Below are 19,669 nucleotides of genomic sequence, written 5' to 3'. Positions count from 1 at the left end.
ACTAGTATTTATCCAGCCTGGTTAAAACCAGACCATTCTCAGTAGTAACTGAGTTATGGTCTGGCAAAGCTTCATTAATAACTCATTTCCAAAGGGGCGTCACCAACGGACATCGCTCAAATGCCTCAGAGCGATCATCATCGTGTAAAGCCATATGCTGCGTCCCTAAGTTACACTACGCCACATGTGTCAAACTCAAGGCCCGCGGGCCAAATCCGGCCCGCCACATTATTTTATGTGGCCCGCGAGAGCATATGGGTGTCTTAAAATTAGGAATGCAATAAAATTTAGGCTGCCGAAAATTTTCGGCCGAAAATAACATTTTCGTTTTTTGGCCGAAATATACTAAAAAGCCGCCGCGCCCCTCCGACTTTGCGTGCGAGTCCGCTTCCGAAGATGCATAACTTCGTTCCGTTCCCCTCGGTTCCGCTGTGTGTGTGCGCTCACTGCGCTGTGCTCTCCGCTCCGTGTCCACAGCGCGTTCTGCTCAATGTTCCGCAAGCAACCTCCGTGTGTGTGTGTGAGTGTTGCGAGTTCTGCTCACGCTCATTGGAAAGGCAAAGTCCGCTTAAAAAACGTGCCGACATGAAATTTGCAAAGTAATCCTTGAAAGATTTCTCATTTAAGGCCATTCCCGTTTGGAATATGTGTATTGTCAACAATAAGCAGAAACATTCTGCATTTCCATTTTGTAGTGTGGATCATTCATTGCAACATTTATCCTCATTCTCATTTTTAAGAATCTGTTATCTTGACAAATAATTTATGCTACTGCCCACTGACATGCTTTTAAAGTTATTGTTATCCCAAACAAATTTGGCCTTTAAACACCTTAAAATGCACATATGTAGGTCAGAGAAATCCAAATTTTATCAGGGGAGCATGCCCCCGAACCCCCCTAACTACCTCACATTTGAATGCGCATGACTGTGTGGTAATGTGTGCTGGTGTGGCTAGTACAGTGCCAGGGCTGAATTTTGAGCCAGTTTGCCCCTGCATATATAATATAATATTATCTGTATCAAATCATTATTACCCAGCTCCTGATGTTTCGGGCTCATCCCCTGATGTTTTTAAAACCTAGAAACACCCCTGCAAATGCATATACAATATTTGTAACTTAAATAAGTAATAATCAAATAAAGAGACAATATATTAACATTTTAAAAGTCTTACAGTTACAACCGGCCCTTTGAGGGCAGCCATAATGCTGAAGTGGCCCTCAGTGAAAATGAGTTTGACACCCCTGCACTACGCCATAAAAGTATGTACTCTTTTTGTGAAGAAAAGTTATTTACTTTCTGAATGTGTAGCAAAAAAGTAGGCACGCTTTGGGACATACTACTTCGTCATCTTTATCGGACGGATCTGTCGCGTGCGTCCTGTCACGTAAACTGCCCTGTCAATCATCTTGTCACAGTTCAAATCCTCTCTTAAATCTAATTTAATTTCCTACTGTTTCGGAGAGAAATGTAGCAGCACGTTCACCTGCCAGTGGGTCTTTCATGGAGACTGTCCTCATGTGTTTGCAATGTTAATATAATAATGCATTTAAAAGTTGCTGCGCTTCACCAACGGACGACGCTCAAATGCCTCTGGGCGCAATTGGATCGACCTAAAACCAATCAGAGCGATTGTCATCGTGTAAAGCCCGCCTCATCGTTTCTGATTGGTGCCTCGATTTGGACGGATTAGAAATGGGCTTGAATGAGCTCTTTGCCAGACTACTTGCAGAGCAAATCTAAATTTGCTGGAAGTTTGTCTGGGTTTTCCCAGGCTAGTATTTAACCATTTTGTGTTTAAAATGAATTCATTAAGTATTATTATTAATATGGAAAAACATTACTATTTTGGTGAGGAACGTTTTTTAGGAAAACGGGAAATCTTTTAAATGGTTATTTGAAGTAAGAAAATATCTGTGTACATGCTTAAATATTTATATATTTAGATTTATTCCAGTGGTTTAATCAGTATGTTGTTAATCACATTAAGATAGCTTTATCATCAAAATTGTCTTCAGACTGGTAATTTTTGTAATACCTTCCTCCAACTTAATCATGTAGTTCATCAGTGGTGTTATTGAGAGTCATTAACTTAAGTGTGACAGCACTGACACAAGAGCATGTCAGTCAATGGTACATTAATTTTACTTTAAAAAAAACTATTATTATTATAAAGAAAATAAATTACTTAATATAGCATAGTAGTTTTAATGTATGATTGATGAGTCTCTTTAAAAAAACACTTCAGATTGAAATGCCATTGCAATTTGTGTAATGAATTTGAACATCTTACCTTCTTCCTTTTACAGAGTAGTATTTATATTCACATCCTGATGCTATAGAAAATCAGTTATGTAGCAAAACTTAGTTTAGTATTTACATTAAATATTGTTTTCCATGATATGATCACTTAAATAGTATTGCTCTTCAGAAATTATGTTTGATGTACTAGACATAAACAATGCCGAGCATGCTCTTCATGTTATTTGATGTCATAACCATATGACTGGCAAATATTACATATCAACTTTTACATGTATACTCTTCAGCCTTCAGCAACTTGGCTGTGGCATTTTTACAGTATTTGGTGCCAGGAACCTTACCTTAGATGAATGCAGCCTGACATTACATTGTCTTCAGTGAGGAAAAGTAGAGCGAGAGATCGGAAAGTTCCCACACAGCTGTATTTTGAGACACACTGAGTGAATGTGTGTGTTTGTAACTGTGACAAAGACATTTCTAAACACACTCTAAAGAATCGCTACTTTCCTCCAGTCTGGACAGACGAGCTGAAAAGAGAATGCTGGGAGTCTATAGGAGGGAATGAGAGACGGGGACAAAAGAGTATGGAAGACAGGTAGATAAAGAGATCTAAAGCATGAGAGAGAGAGAGACAGATAGTTACTGTAGCTGGCAGATATTGATCACTGCGCCCTGGGAAAGTGCTAGAATTAGCAGCGATGCCTCCTATACAGTGTGTGGAAGTCTGAGAACGTGATCTGCTGCGCTACATATCTGTTTCAAGGGCAGCGCAGGGCGAACGTGACCGAGAGGAGGAAGATAAGGAAGGTATGAGTGGTTCATACTCGCACAGAAATGTGCAGATTCACACATAGAAAAAGGTCAGGGGAAACGAAACCTGAGGATGCGCAGACACACACTCACTGAGTTTGGCCCATGTGCCGCGGGAATCGAAGTTTGTCTGTCCGTGTTTTTATCCAAACTTATGTGCAAAATTGGGATATTGCATTAAAAGGTTTGCGAATAAAGCACCGTTTCCATTCCATGTACTCAAGAAAGAAAAATTGTCACTCCCTCGGAAATTGGCTCAAAATATGTGTATTCTGTAATAATAACTGAAGTTTCTGTAATAATAATTGAAGTTTCTACAATCAGGGAAGACGTTGCTCTTTTCCTACTTCATAAATGACTGAAATAAACACTGTCATGCAGTCTTGCGATCAGAGTGCCTGGTGTTTGGGAACACAAAGAGAGCTGCTTATACTCAACCGTTCTGATGGCAGACATTGGCTCGGGTGTTTCAGAATGACCAAACCAATATTTGGGATGCTGTGCGATGTGATTGGTCCGCTGGTTAGTCCGGTTATCCAATCATGCCCTCTGTTTTTGTTGCACATCGAGGTATTTAATCTGTAAATGTGCATCCATCGTAGTTTATGCGCATGTCTTCTTAACGGATAAAATGATCCTCCTCAATTTAGAGCATATGTTTTTATGCGATATCCCAAAATGCACACAAAAATGGTCCGAAAAATTTGTATATTGGCATATTTATACTCTCATAGATGTTACCAGTCACAAAAGAATTAATTTAGGGAAAAATTTAAAAATGATCATAAACTAAATTGACTTTTTTGGTGCAAGTATTGGCTTTGTAAATGCTACATGGCTTCTTTAAAAAGGACTATTGAAATGCCGTGATGTTCTCATGTCATATGTTTGAACTGTGTGTTTCAGCCTCCCATGTCAGACGAGCGGCGGGGCAGTCGGCCGCGTTCAATGGTTCGGTCATTCACCATGCCATCGTCTCAGAGGCCACTGTCTGTCGCCTCTGTGACCTCCATATCATCAGACAACTCACCCTCCAGACCGGGATCAGACGGGTAAACACACACACACACGCACAAACATGATCCAGATATTTTGCCTTTATTTATACTAATATAGTGCACTCTCAGTGCTGGGTTGCATCATAAAACCTCAGATAATTCTGCTGTGGCGACCCCATCATGGGAGCCGCCGGAAGAAAAAGAGATTTATATATTCTGTATATAGTAAATATTATTGATCAAAAATCAAAACTTTTATCAAAAGTGACAATTGTAATTTTACTAAATATTTCTATTTTGAATAAATGTTGTAAAAAATCCTGTAAAGAAAATATGAAGCAGCACAGCTGTTTTCAACATTGATAATAATCAGAAATGTTTCTTGAGCATCAAATCATCATATTAGAATGATTTCTGAAGGATCATGTGACACTGAAGACTGGAGTAATGATGCTGAACATTCAGCTTTGATCACAGGAATAAATTACATTTTAAAATATATTCAGATATCTTAAATGTTAATAGTATTGCACAATATTACTGGTTTTACTGTATTTTTGAACGCAGTATTTACAAAATAACCAAAAAAATGAATGCATTTATCATAGGTCTGGATCAGTGTCTGAGATTAAACCTTTTACTTCTTATTTCCAACACACACAGACATATTGTTGGATTATTAATTTTAAATAAGCACAAAATTGAAGAATATAAATCTCTCTCTACGCTAGATATCAGAATCAGGCATTGGAAAAACCCTTATTACTAGACCATTGATTCAGACCTCTATTGAACTGGCTGGATTCTTGACAATGATTTATTTTCTTCTTTCAGCGGTTGGAGGACTAGTACAGGAACACTTCATAGGTTGGAGTGTGTGTTTTTTTCTTTCCCGTAATCTTTCTTTCCCGCTCTTTGTCATTTCCATCTTGTCTCTCTGTGGGCGGTCTGTTCTCATCCACACGCTTACAGATGCACCTGAATCACGTCACATGTCCAGCTCCGGCTGTGCCTCCCAGATCATTTTACTGCGCTTTAAGAAGTTCCATCAGTTCATATACAGAATCAGCTGATCAGATCAGATGGGTTTATATGTGTAAAACAGACATAAACTGATCTGAGGACAGTATGCGTTTCAGTGATTTTATAGCATTTAAGGGTTTTAAGTACACCACTTTGCCTGTGTGTCCAAGTCAACCTTTTACCTGTGTTAAAATCACTGTAATGCATGTGGTCTCAGTGCTTTATTCGGTCTCTTTTACCCTGATACCCTGAAAGGTTGGTGCCAGTCTAGCGTGGCAGGCACACAGATGCCAACCTTAAGGATTAATTAGTGCGTGTTTGAAGAGAGTGATTCTATCAGCGATGCCCTCCGCTGGTATTTAATTGTGAAGGGCACCACTTCACAAGAGCTTTCATTTGATTAGTTAATCCATCTCATTAAAGCTCTTTGATTCGCTTGAGCCCAAGATTCTGATTATGAGAGCCAGACATTCTGCTTCCCTTTTTCCTTGCTTTCCGCTTTACAAAACTGCCTGTGAGTCTCATTATCGGGCAGGTCAGCGGACATGATGCACACACACGCTTTAAAGTGGAGATATTCGCTTTTGCATGGATGGTGTATGATTTCTCTCCAGCATCACTGCATTTTTAAGAAACTAGTTTGTTCTGAGCTTTGAATCTGAAATCCAATAGTGATGACACAGTTGTTCTTTGCAGAGTTGAGCCGTCTAGGTTCACGTACTGTAGTTTTCATTTAGTCTGTGAAACTGCAGATCAGTATGAAGCCGGTGTGAGAGCGCTTCGAGTTGGTGCTGCTGCATCTTACATTCATTCATCAGTCATGTGCTTTTGGGCTTTGCAAACTTAAACATTTGCTTTTCTTTGAGTTATTAAACACTGTTATTGCAGATTTTTTGTTGATTTATTTGGTATTTAGATATCGTTGGTTACCTATATTTTCATGCATCAGTTTGGCTGTGTTAAATCATACACAGGTCACTGTATGTTATTCTTTCACAGAGTAATTTATAGCCCACATAGTTGTATTATAGCTGAATATTGTTAAATATTATATTCCAGCTACCATTGCAAATTTATAAAAGTTTAAAAACCTAGTGGTTTTCCAAACGTTACCAGCCAATCAGCATTTTTACTGGCCACAATTTTGACATCGATACCATGGGGGGAAACTGCCATATAGATATTTGTAATAATATCTCATAATTTGGCAGCAGGTTTATTAGGCTGCTGTCACTTTAAGACCTGACGCATTGATCCGTTATACTGTTAAACTTGCGTTTTCTCTCAACTGTAAACATTCACTTAAAAAACATAACTGACTTTGATTATTTGAAGACCGGTATTTTTACATTTATTTTGTGTGTATTTGATTGTTTACGTGCAATAAGCAGCTCAAATAACTTAATTTAGTACAGAGAGGCGAGTTTATGTGTGCACACTTTGAGTTTGAGCACAAAACCTGTGGGAATGCCTGTGAAACATTTGTGGTGAGGCCTGTGAAAATATAGGGAAGTACAAGTAAGAACAGGGCCAGCTGTAAAAGAAAATAGTTTGAATCCTGATATCAGAAATAAAAATAATGTATTATTTTCAATCAGCTAATATGGTTGGTTGCCATGACACTAGATACTGTACACCAGAAATGTGCTTTTTGGAGCTAAATGTCAGATGAGTGCTAATATTTGCTCAAGACTTCATAAGAGGCTTCTCTCTAATATTAAACAGCCCAGCCGTCTTATCCAATAAAACGTACCCGCCGCTCAATTATCTCTGTCCTCCTCTTTTCATTTGATTCCTCTTCTCTTTCATCGGGTAGATTTGCCTTGGAGCCTCTTTTACCAAAGAAGCAGCACTGTAAGTCCCAGGATAAACTGGATCGAGATGAACCTGAGAAAGACAGGAAGGAGAAAAAGAAGGAGAAGAGGAACAGTAAACACCAGGAGCTGTTTGATAAGGAACTGAAGACCGCTGATATTCCCCTGCAGCCCAGTGAGGCGGTCATACTGTCCGAGACTGTGAGTATCTGTTCATACAGACACAACCGTGCCAAATCCATGCACAAATACAGATCATTCACTGCCACGACACGTTTCCAGGATCAAACTTACAACATGCAGCATCAAATCACAGGCAATCATCTGATGTTTAATACACAGCTATGAGAAGCAGGAGAAGTGGGATTTTATTGTGAACAGAGATACCTATTGTGACACGATAGAAATAGAAACCGAGGACAACATTTGTAAACCGAAAGACTTTCTTTTGCCTGCTTTCCATTTAATCAGTCGTTCCTAAAGCTGTCTTTTTCATCTCTTTTTGAGGCTGAATCAGAATCTGCTCTCACAAGTTTCTTCAATCTCTTTGAGTATGAACACCAAATGAACCCGAGCGGTTCAAATTGACCCATTCACAGGCCTCACAGACTTCATTGTAGAAGCACATCACCTTACGCTTCTGAATAAAGAAAACTAGCGCATGTAATTACTCTGCCCTGGACCTTCTGGATCGTTTGTCTTTTATACATCATAATGACCTTGACCCTTTCATAAGGCCGCTGACCTCTGCAGTTCAACTGATAAAGAGAGAGCTGAAAAATCTGATTTGCTGCTTAATTAATCTGTCATGTTGACAACAAGCCCGCCTGGTTATTTTTATTTTCTATTTAGTTTTACCTTTAAGCGTTATTGTTAATGTCCTCGTCTGATGCCAAATAATATCTTCCTGCTAAACATTTTCATTTTGAATATATTTATAGTAATTTTGTTGATTTCGATGTTACATTTTGATGCACATTTTCATAAATTTGCACATTACCATAAATGTTATTTCACTCAATTGAAATCCATTTTGGTCAGAGAAGAATGTAAAAAACAGTTGCCACAATACAAAAAGTGTTCAATAAACGCAGGTTTAAACATGTCGGCATGTTCAGAGTGACTTATTCTGCTGCCTGAATCCTGTGTGTGAACTTCTACTGATCGTACATTAATGATGGGCATTTATAACTGGAATAATTCATAAGCCTGCTGAATTATGCATGAAATAAACCTGTATGCTCATGTAAATGGACCTGAGCTGTTTGAATTGCTGTTCTTTACTCTGTTACTTTTTTTTTTTTCTTCCACTGTTATCATTGTCTATATATCCTCTCAGTGCTGTTTTCATGGTCACAGTTTTTTATGGTCGTCTTTTTTAGTCCTGATTTATGGAATCCCTTAAATAGCGATTCCTAGAAACAGCGGTTCACTCTCTTGTATTTATCTGTCATCTTTTCATCTCTCCAGATCAGTCCGTTGAGGCCCCAGAGGCCGAAGAGTCAGGTGATCAACTTACTGGGTGAGAAAAGACTGTCCGTGTCCCCAGGAGCCCCTGCCAACCCGTCTGTGCCCAGCGTCCCGCCTCCCATCACCCCCCGGGTCAAACTACACTTCAGCTTACTGACTGGATCCAGTACGTGTCATACATCACACTGATCTGACATTTCCCCTAGAAGTTTTATTCTGAATTATGATGAAATTAGGCACGTTTTTCTAAAGCAAGCTAGTATAGATATTTGGCAAGGAAGCCCTGCCAACCTGTGGGAGATAAAAAAAAAGTTTTAAGTAACTTAATTTTACAAAAGGTTGAGCTATTTTGGGGAAAAAACACCCTAAAACATTTAATTGAACATTCTTTTTTTTTTTTTTTTTTGCCAATCCTAAAACAAGCTGAAAGACAAATAGAATAAATTCAGCAGCAAGATATCATAATCACACATCTGAACACCAGCAGACTTTGTTACATATTTTAAATATTAAATAAAAGTGCAATGACCTTGATCTACTGAAATATAGCAGCACTAGTTTTGGCATCACATATTGTCCTCTGATGAACATAAATCATAATTATATTTTAGAAGTTGAAATTGCTGAAAACTATCCAAGTCATTCAGTCTGTTTTACATTATCATTCAAATGTTTGCATTTGGTAAGACTTTTGAACTTTTGAATGGCAGTGACATTTTCATTTTCATTTATTTGAATATTCGCTGTTAAAAGATGAATACAAATCTTTTAAGTTATGTTGTTTGGCTTTATTCAAAGCAGAAAAAAACATCCAGATCTTTTTATGAATAACTTCTTTTTTCCTTCATTTTCCTCATGGAAATGAATGACTGTGGTAACTGGGATTAGTCATTTTTGGGTGAACTTAAAGCCACACCCCCAATATATGACATGTTTGCTGACATCATATGCTCCCTAACATGCTGTAGTGTGATGACACACACACGTAATGTTGTGATGTGAAACTCTGCAGAAGTGTTCAATCCCTCACATGAAAGCCAGTCTGATCCAGTCTCCCACTCGCCGCTTGTGAAGATGTGTAATGGATTCAGGCTTTGCGAGGCGTTTACTCTCCCATGGGTTCAGCCCACTGTCTGAATCCTGAGTTTGCACTGTGTGTCGTCATCTCTGTGTTAGATTATTCAGTGGAAAATGAGCACGCAGTCCTCCTCAAACCGCAGATATCACATTTGCATTGCGTTTAATACTTCATAAGAATCACAAGTCAAAATCTCTGAATGTTATTGCATGAAACTGCACTTTACTTTTGTGCACTTTACTAACTTTTTTCATTTTTTTCATCTTTTAGTAAAAATGTTTTGCTTGAAAACTGCTTTTGTACCTTTCTTTAGAGTAAATTCTGATTGATTTAATATTTTGCTATCGAATGCAATGATATTTACACATTGGCTAGTTTTGGTAGACACATTTGATGTTTTTGCAGATATATAGTTTCATGCATCATGATGTGGATCTGAACAGCACTCTTGTCTTGTTTCTGTGCAGATCTAGAGCTGAATGGGACGGGTTATGGAGATAAGGGGGAAACCCCGCCCCCACTTCCTGTCAAGAGCAGCATGGGTGACTATGGAAACCTAATGGACAACTCAGACCTGGCCAGTCCGACCACACCCCCTCCACCACCGCCACACCCGCGGGTATAACGCATCATCAACATCCGTCAAAGACTTGCATGTTTATAAAGACGTTTATTGCATGATCATCATTTCCATTATTTTTACATGATCATGTAAGGGATAATGTACATCCAGCTGGTTGTTATTGCAGAATAAACCCTGACAGGGTGATCAGGTCTTGCATCTTGAACCTGAAGGGGTTTATTCTGAGATAACAACCAGTTGGATGTACATTATCCTGCTTATTGCACGGCTACTCGCCACATAAGTAAATAATTAGACATGAAATATTGATCTGAGTCGAAATATTTTATTAGCTCTTTAAATGCAAAGCTTCCTCGGAGAAAGCAGTTGCAAGCAAGCGGCAAGTTCAAACTAGACGGACATTTAAGGATACGGTTCAGAATATGTACTAACTTTAATACCTGTCTTTTCTAAAATGACTATAATTTATGACAGCATTACGTATATTAAAGTGTATTTGTAAAGTGCAGTAATGTATCCGCGGTCGTGCGTGTGTGTGGCTGCAGCGTCACTGAATGTCAGTGTGCCACACAGTGCTGATGGGAATGCTGACGCTTCTCGTCATGATCAACACTGTCCACACGACTGTGTGAATGAAGATGTGTGTGCTGTCGCTGACCAGAGCGACTCGACGTGGCGTTGATCACCAGCGCTCGTCTCTCTCTCTCTCTCTCTCTCTCTCTCTCTCTGTCTCTCTCTCTCTCTCTCTCTCTCTCTCTCTGTCTCTCTCTCTCTCTCTCTCTCTCTCCCTCTCTCCCTCTCTCCCTCTCTCTCTCTCTCCATCTCTCTCTCTCTCTCTCTCTCTCTCTCTCTCTCTCTCTCTCTCTCTGTCTCTCTCTCTCTCTCTCTCTCTCTCTCTCTCTCTCTCTCTCTCTCTCTCTCTCTCTCTCTCTCTCTCTCTCTCTCTCTCTCTCTCTCTCTCTCTCTCTCTCTCTATCTCTCTTTCTCTCTGCCTCTGCAGGGGTTTTACTTCTAAATCCGACACCCTTTAATTAACCCAGAAGAACCTGCACTTCTCTGCAGCTGCTGGAAGTATTGGGAAATTACTGTTAAAGGTTGAAACCGTTTGAAGTTCTGCAGTCTGAAAATATATTATTTTATAAATTGATAAGTTTGGGGTTGGTAAGATTTCTCAAAATGTTTTTTAAAAGTACCTTCTGCTTACCAAGACTGCATTTATTTTATCTAAAAACAGTAATATTGTGAATATATTGTAAACTGTAATTGATTCCTGTGATCAAAGCTGAATTTTCAGCATCATTACTCCAGTCTTCAGAGTCACATGATCCTTCAGAAATCATTCTAATATGATGATTTGATGCTCAAGAAACATTTCTGATTATTATCAATGTTGAAAACTGCTTAATATTTTTGTGGAAATCATGATACATTTTTTTTTAGGATTCTTAGATGAACAGCATTTATTTGGACCTTATCTTAGAAATCTTGTGTAACATAATAAAAGTACTGTCACTTTTGATCAATTGAATGCATCTTGGCGGGTTTAAAGTATTAATTTCTTTAAAAAATTGCCCTCAAACTTTTGAATGGAAGTGTATATAAAATGCTTCGGTTTTCTTTTTTCTTTGTTTAATTTTCTCTCTATCACTTTATTATTATTACTCATAGTTACTTAAGGTTAGAAATTTTAAAATATAAATATTTTGTTATTTTATGTGAAAATTAACAAAATATAAAATTACTATTTATTTATTCAATCATTGATTCATTAATTCCTTTCAAACATCTTCATATCAAGAGACCAGATTATCATGTCTTGACTCTAGAAAGGAACGGCTTTATTAATGTAATGGCGAGTTTATTAGAGACAAGCTGCACTATTTGATTTCAGGATGCAGATCAGTGACTCTTATAATGAAGAATTGCATTTGTCTTAAAAACTCTTCTTTTGTTCATTGTTCCAGCACCTTCCGCCCCCCTTACCCAGCAAGACCCCTCCACCTCCACCTCCAAAGACCACGAGAAAGCAGACCTCCATCGACTCGGGGATCGTCCAGTAAGAGAGAAGACGGCAGTGTCAAACGGAGACATCCACATCGGCCCTCATCCAATGATTTTACGTCAGTATCCCTGACAGTATGGCATGATGAATCGCTCACCTCAGTCCTTCTCATAACGTCTCTGTGTGTCCACTGCCGGATCAGCGCTCCAAGCCGAGATCTCAAATCACTCCAGACAACAGCAAATATAGATGCAGTGGAACTGGAGTCAGGGAATTCTGGGGATTTTTGGCAGATGGTGCATGTTTAGCTAAAACTAAAGATGAATTCTGGTTTTTCTCTCTTTAGGCAGGAACGTAGTCGGGAAGATGCTTTTTATGCACATTATCATCGAGACACATGACCAGTTCATAATCAAAGATTCCTCTTTCTCTCATTTTTACATGATATTTTTATCCTCACTATATACACATTTATGTACAGAGGTTTGTATATATGATTTTATTTTATTGCTTTTCTTGAAAGTACATGTTATGTTGTTTTTTTTATATGCAGTTTATATAAATAATTGGCATTTTTATCCAAAAAGGGTTGATTTTCTAATGAGAGGGACCGTAAAGTTATTCTTACATATATCTTTTATTGAATTTGTTGTTGTTGTTCTTTCTCATTTGGAGTGAAAACAACTAAAAGTCATTGTACCAATCAAGCGTATAAACCACATAAAAGCAACAGTGTGCATATCGATAACATTGACTGCTCCAAATCCACTACTGACTTCTGAATAAACTCAATGTATGTATTTGTAAAGTGGCTCTTGTTTGATTCATGCTAATCCAGAGCAATGTAGCCATTCAAGACCCAATAGAAAATAAAGTAACATTTCATTTATTTTTATTGTATTATTTTATAAACCACAAGCAGCGATACATTTTATATTATTTAATTGAGCAGAAAAGGTGTGTATATATAGTTAGTTTTTTGTTTAGCTGAAATGGCATGATGCAGTAAGCCTGTCTGCTGTTTGTGATGTTACTCCAGGTTACTGTGAAATAAGTCAACGCTCTCTGGAAAGTGAGGTAAGTTGAGTCTGAGGTGAGGTCTTTGCAGTTTGTGTTCACAGTATTAATTCATTGCAAATTGAAAAGGACTCAAAAGTTTATCAATCAGTCAAGTCCTTGAAACCTGAAAAGCTGCACTTCGATTTCTATTCATCTTTTCAGTATGACGTGTGGAGAGGAATTTCAATGGAATTTTTGCATCATAAACACTGCCAGCTTTCACTTTACTCAAATATTTTGAAAACAGCAAAGCATTGCATCAACGTAATCAATGCAGCATCTTTAATGCACTGAGAGCAAATATGATGGAGGACGTTTCGTATGTTCAAGGTCACTGTTGCAGCACATCCAGTCAGAACCACTGCTCTAGTCTGATTAAGTGTGTAATTCTGATGTTCATTATGTAGTAATTGGTCTTAAACATCCAAAATTCAACATCTAAAAACAGAAAATCGGTTCAGTGTTGGTGTTTGTTACATGGGTCATTCCTGTCCTGAAGAATATTCTGTACTGCAATAAATATGGTTGTGTTTTTAACTGCTGTTTAAGACAATTATACTGTGGCCAAAATTGGTCTGGCCAAGGAAAATCACCCTTTATTCAAATATTATTTTAAAAAGTGCCCCATTATGCTTTTTTGGCATATTACCATTCCTGCATACAGTGGGGAGAACAAGTATTTGATACACTGCTGATTTTGCAGGTTTTCCCACTTACAAAGCATGTAGAAGTCTGCCATTTTTATCATAGGTACACTTCAACTGTGAGTGACGGAATCTAAAACAAAAATCCAGAAATTACATTGTATGATTTTTAAGTAATTAATTTGCATTTTATTGCATGACATAAGTATTTGATACATCAGAAAAGCATAACTTAATATCTGGTACAGAAACCTTTGTTTGCAATTACAGAGATCATACGTTTCCTGTAGTTCTTGACCAGGTTTGCACACACTGCAGGAGGGATTTTGGCCCACTCCTCCATACAGACCTTCTCCAGATCCTTAAGGTTTCGGGGCTGTCGCTGGGCAATACAGACTTTCAGCTCCCTCCAAAGATTTTCTATTGGGTTCAGGTCTGGAGACTGGCTAGGCCCCTCCGGGACCTTGAGATGCTTCTTATGGAGCCACTCCTTAGTTGGCCTGGCTGTGTGTTTCGGGTCGTTGTCATGCTGGAAGACCCAGCCACGACCCATCTTCAATGCTCTTACTGAGGGAAGGAGGTTGTTGGCCAAGATCTCGCGATACATGGCCCCATCCATCCTCCCCTCAATACGGTGCAGTCGTCCTGTCCCCTTTGCAGAAAAGCATCCCCAAAGAATGATGTTTCCACCTCCATGCTTCACGGTTGGGGTTGTACTCATCCTTCTTCTTCTTCCTCCAAACACGGCAAGTGGAGTTTAGACCAAAAAGCTCTTATTTTTTTCTCATCAGACCACATGACCTTCTCCCATTCCTCCTCTGGATCATCCAGATGGTAATTGGCAAACTTCAGATGGGCCGGGACATGCGCTGGCTTGAGCAGGGGGACCTTGCGTGCGCTGCTGGATTTTAATCCATGACGGCGTAGTGTGTTACTAATGGTGATATAAATGCAGTCCATTTTTGAGACTGTGGTCCCAGCTCTCTTCAGGTCATTGACCAGGTCCTGCCGTGTAGTTCTGGGCTGATCCCTAACCTTCCTCATGATCATTGATGCCTCACGAGGTGAGATCTTGCATGGTGCCCCAGACCGAGGGAGATTGACCGTCATCTTGAACTTCTTCCATTTTCTAATAATTGTGCCAACAGTTGTTGCCTTCTCACCAAGCTGCTTGCCTATTGTCCTGTAGCCCATCCCAGCTTTGTGCAGGTCTACAATTTTATCCCTAATGTCCTTACACAGCTCTCTGGTCTTGGCCATTGTGGAGAGGTTGGAGTCTGTTTGATTGAGTGTGTGGACAGGTGTATTTTATACATGTAACGAGTTCAAACAGGTGCAGTTAATACAGGTAACGAGTGGAGAACAGGAGGGCTTCTTAAAGAAAAACTAACAGGTCTGTGAGAGCCGGAATTCTTACTGGTTGGTATGTGATCAAATACTTATGTCATGCAATAAAATGCAAATTAATTATTTAAAAATCATACAATGTGATTTTTGTTTTAGATTCCATCTCTCACAGTTGAAGTGTACCTATGATAAAAATTACAGACCTCTACATGCTTTGTAAGTAGGAAAACCTGCAAAATCGGCAGTGTATCAAATACTTGTTCTCTCCACTGTATTTGTTTGTGAAGGTAAAAGTTTTGCACAGTTTTAAAGATGAAAGTGCAGATAAATGGAGTTATTGTTTCCCGAAAGAAAGAAGTGATTCTGAACTGCATGAAAAGAGTCTTCAACAATTCCAGTCTGACTTTGTGTCTCATACATGCATAACAATGTAAAGAAATTGCATAATTCCCGTCTGTGCTGTGGTCTTCATTGGCTTCTTGCAAAAAACTTCTTATTTGCCCCACCCTCAAACACTGTAGTTGTAACTCATGTTGAGAAGTTTTCAAAAGGATGAGGATTGAAATAGAAGACCGTTAATGTTCATATCACTGTGTATAAAGTGCTGCGGGAGATCCAGAGCTAAATTCAGATATGGTAACAAACAGGCATTTAGTTTCCAACATGTTCACAACAGACTGGCCCATCTGACCAATCAGAGCAGAGCAATCTCTCAGAAAGGAGGGGCTAGAGCAGGGATGGGCAACTTCGGTCCTGGAGGGCCACTGTCCTACAGAGTTTAGCTTCAACCCTAATCAAACACACCTGAACAAGCTAATCAAGGTCCTCAGGATCAGAGCCATAGAGAGAGAGAGTTGCGACACTCCCATAGACCTCCGTTGTAAATAATGGCGGCGCTTTTAACCGCCTACTTCCGGGATTTGAAGATCGGAATAGTTCCAAACACTGTCATTTGGGCGTTGGACACCATTCACTTACATTGCTGCGCGTCGAGTTGTTCCAGAGTTAAGTTGCTGAAATATCGACCTCTTTTGAATTGTCAACTTTCTATATTGTATCAGAGGCCCTTTGCGATGCTTATACTGGTCTTCATTTGTACATGCACAGCGTAATTATTTATATTTTATGTTGGTTGTTTCAACCAATTTTCAAGCACTGCCTGCTAGCTAGTTAGCTAGCGCGACTTCGTCAGCTAAGAGTTCGGTAATGAATCGCTGCCACCTTTATAGCAACTTTTGGGTCATTATACGAAAACGTGCCATTTTGTGTCCCTCAGAAAAAAAAAGCTCTGTAAATCTTAATAAACCATAAAGCAAATAAAATATTTTATAATTTAGTTTCCATAATATGTCTCATAATATAAGAATAAATTAATTTCTGTTTCTTTTGTTTTTAAAGGATTTTAATCACATTTTTGTGCAAAGCATCTTGCAGAAATGTTGAAAATGGCCTGTCCCTCAGTATGATTTTTCTACTTCTACTTGCTATCGAGGCCAAAAAAGTCAAACTATCATAAAAAAACACATACTTGTATAAAGCCTTAAGTGTCAGTTCATTAGTCATGAATGGATTTTATTCTTAACATGTGTCAAATATTGAAAAAAAACACAATTTAGTCGGGTCCCTAGGTTCTCGTCAACCCTGTTACTTTTTATGAAAACACCTCTTTAAAGATAATGGACTGTTCCAAAAGTTGCATCAGTTCCAGGAAGTGACATCATCTGCCTTTCATGAGGTTGATGGTAGAAGACAAGTAAGTGTTCTCTTCTTTTAATGAATTTTCTTTGAGTTTATGTAATGTCTGAAAGACAGGAACACGCTCATTGTGTCAGTCCTGTTACCAGAAAAGCATACGTTAAAAAGTGATTTGTACATATTTAAAAATGTACATATATAACAACATTTAAGCCTCTCATTAAGGCACATTATGTGGTGCCATTACCTATACCTCATGGCTAGTAATGGCCGCCAATAACATTTTTCGTAAACCCTGTTACCATTCCAGGGTAACAGGGTTGACGAAAGTATGCTTTTGTGTGTCTTACCCATGTTGTATACCCAAGAAAGGTTAAATCAAGGGCAACTGGACTTGGTACTTTCATATTTGAAGATGTTTTGCCTCTCATCCAAGGGGTTTCTTCAGTTCTAAATGACTGATGGGGAGTGCCAGGTATTTAACCTCTGTGGAGTTGTCACCCCTGAGCCAACCCTTCTTGGATAACTATGACCTGGATGACTGAGAATTTTCACAGACGTACTTTTCTTACTAATAGTATTTACATAATATACAGTGGGGAGAACAAGTATTTGACACACTGCTGATTTTGCAGGTTTTTCCACTTACAAAGCATGTCGAAGTCTGTAATTTTTATCATAGGTACACTTCAACTGTGAGTGACGGAATCTAAAACAAAAATCCAGAAAATCACATTGTATGATTTTTAAGTAGTTAATTTGTATTTTATTGCATGAAATAAGTATTTGATCACCTACCAACCAGTAAGAATTCCGGCTCTCACAGACCTGTTAGTTTTTCTTTAAGAAGCCCTCCTGTTCTCCACTCATTACCTGTATTACCTGCACCTGTTTGAACTCGTTACCTGTATAAAAGACACCTGTCCACACACTCAGTCAAACAGACTCCAACCTCTCCACAATGGCGAGACCAGAGAGCTGTGTAAGGACATCAGGGATAAACCTGCACAAGGCTGGGATGAGCTACAGGACATGACATAAGTATTTGATACATCAGAAAAGCAGAACTTAATATCTGGTACAGAAACCTTTGTTTGCCATTACAGAGATCATACGTTTCCTGTAGTTCTTGACCAGGTTTGCACACACTGCAGCAGGGATTCTGGCCGACTCCTCCATACAGACTTTCTCCAGATTCTTCAGGTTTCGGGGCTGTCGCTGGGCAATATGGACTTTCAGCTCCCTCCAAATATTTTCTATTGGGTTCAGGTCTGGAGACTGGCTAGGCCACTCCAGGAGCTTGAGATGCTTCTTACGGAGCCACTCCTTAGTTGCCCTGGCAGTGTGTTTCGGGTCGTTGTCATGCTAGAAGACCCAGCCACGACCCATCTTCAATGCTCTTACTGAGGGAAGGAGGTTGTTGGCTAAGATCTCGCGATACATGGCCCCATCCATCCTCCCCTCAATACGGTGCAGTTGTCCTGTCCCCTTTGCAGAAAAGCATCCCCAAAGAATGATGTTTCCACCTCCATGCTTCACGGTTGGGATGGTGTTCTTGGGGTTGTACTCATCCTTCTTCTTCCTCCAAACACGGCGAGTAAAGTTTAGACCAAAAAGCTCTATTTTTGTCTCATCAGACCACATGACCTTCTCCCATTCCTCCTCTGGATCATCCAGATGGTCATTGGCAAACTTCGGACGGGCCTGGACATGCGCTGGCTTGAGCAGGGGGACCTTGCGTGCGCTGAAGGATTTTAATCCATGACGGCATAGTGTGTTAATAATGGTTTTCTTTGAGACTGTGTCCCAGTTCTTTTCAGGTCATTGACCAGGTCCTGCCGTGTAGTTCTGGGCTGATCCCTCACCTTCCTCATGATCATTGATGCCCCACGAGGTGAGATCTTGCATGGTGCCCCAGACCGAGGGACATTGACCATCATTTTGAACTTCTTCCATTTTCTAATAATTGCGCCAACAGTGGTTGCCTTCTCACCAAGCTGCTTGCCTATTGTCCTGTAGCTCATCCCAGCCTTGTGCAGGTCTACAGTTTTATCCCTGATGTCCTTACACAGCTCTCTGGTCTTGGCCATTGTGGAGAGGTTGGAGTCTGTTTGATTGAGTTGTGTGGACAGGTGTCTTTTATACAGGTAACGAGTTCAAACAGGTGCAGTTAATACAGGTAATGAGTGGAGAACAGGAGGGCTTCTTAAAGAAAAACTAACAGGTCTGTGAGAGCCGGAATTCTTACTGGTTGGTAGGTGATCAAATACTTATGTCATGCAATACAATGTAAATTAATTATTTAAAAATCATACAATGTGATTTACTGGATTTTTGTTTTAGATTCCGTCTCTCACAGTTGAAGTGTACCTATGATATAAATTACAGACCTCTACATGCTTTGTAAGTAGGAAAACCTGCAAAATCAGCAGTGTATCAAATACTTGTTCTCCCCACTGTATATTATAATTTTTATGCTAAAATATCTCAATAGAGCTGTCTCCAAAATATGCTGATTAGTCATGTTGAATTAAATGTCCAATTAAGACTCCATTACACCCATAACTCTAACTCAAACAAGCAGTATAACCAATACGGTAACTGTTGTCAACCCTGTTACTGATGTGTCAACCCTGTTACTTGTATAATATTCTAATATAATTAAAAAAATGAAAATAAAAATGCAATCAACTAATTGTAAATGTTTAGTAAGAGAGGCTAATAATCCACTCAAAGTTGAATTGAGGTGTTTTATTTTTGTTTCCATACATTTTTCTTAAAACAGAAGATGCTGGGAGAGTGTCATTTGGAAATGAACGTATTCATCCACTAAAAAAAATAAAACTTACAATATTCTCAATTCACAAATACTCTTAATGTAA

At 39.1% G+C, this 19,669-nt stretch overlaps 1 protein-coding gene across 2 annotated transcripts in view; it reads left to right on the top strand.

Moving 5' to 3' along the window:
* Positions 1 to 12,931, top strand: part of dock1 (dedicator of cytokinesis 1) — a 245,900-nt gene extending 232,969 nt beyond the window's left edge. Inside the window, exons 48-53 of one of the 2 annotated variants that reach the window (XM_082151858.1) lie at positions 3,981 to 4,126; positions 4,907 to 4,939; positions 6,912 to 7,110; positions 8,380 to 8,545; positions 9,925 to 10,076; positions 12,005 to 12,931. In XM_082151858.1, coding sequence (XP_082007984.1) covers positions 3,981 to 4,126; positions 4,907 to 4,939; positions 6,912 to 7,110; positions 8,380 to 8,545; positions 9,925 to 10,076; positions 12,005 to 12,100 — 792 coding nt within the window. In that variant the 3' untranslated portion in view covers positions 12,101 to 12,931. The remainder of the gene's footprint in view (positions 1 to 3,980; positions 4,127 to 4,906; positions 4,940 to 6,911; positions 7,111 to 8,379; positions 8,546 to 9,924; positions 10,077 to 12,004) is intronic. The other variant, XM_082151859.1, reaches the window with a different exon arrangement.
* Positions 12,932 to 19,669: the final 6,738 nt, after the last annotated feature.

The sequence above is a fragment of the Leuciscus leuciscus genome (assembly GCF_965113295.1).
Source record: "Leuciscus leuciscus genome assembly, chromosome: 21".
NCBI lineage: Eukaryota > Metazoa > Chordata > Actinopteri > Cypriniformes > Leuciscidae > Leuciscus > Leuciscus leuciscus.
The sequence above is the reverse complement of the archived record's forward strand: the minus strand, read 5'-3'. Positions and strand labels throughout refer to the sequence as shown.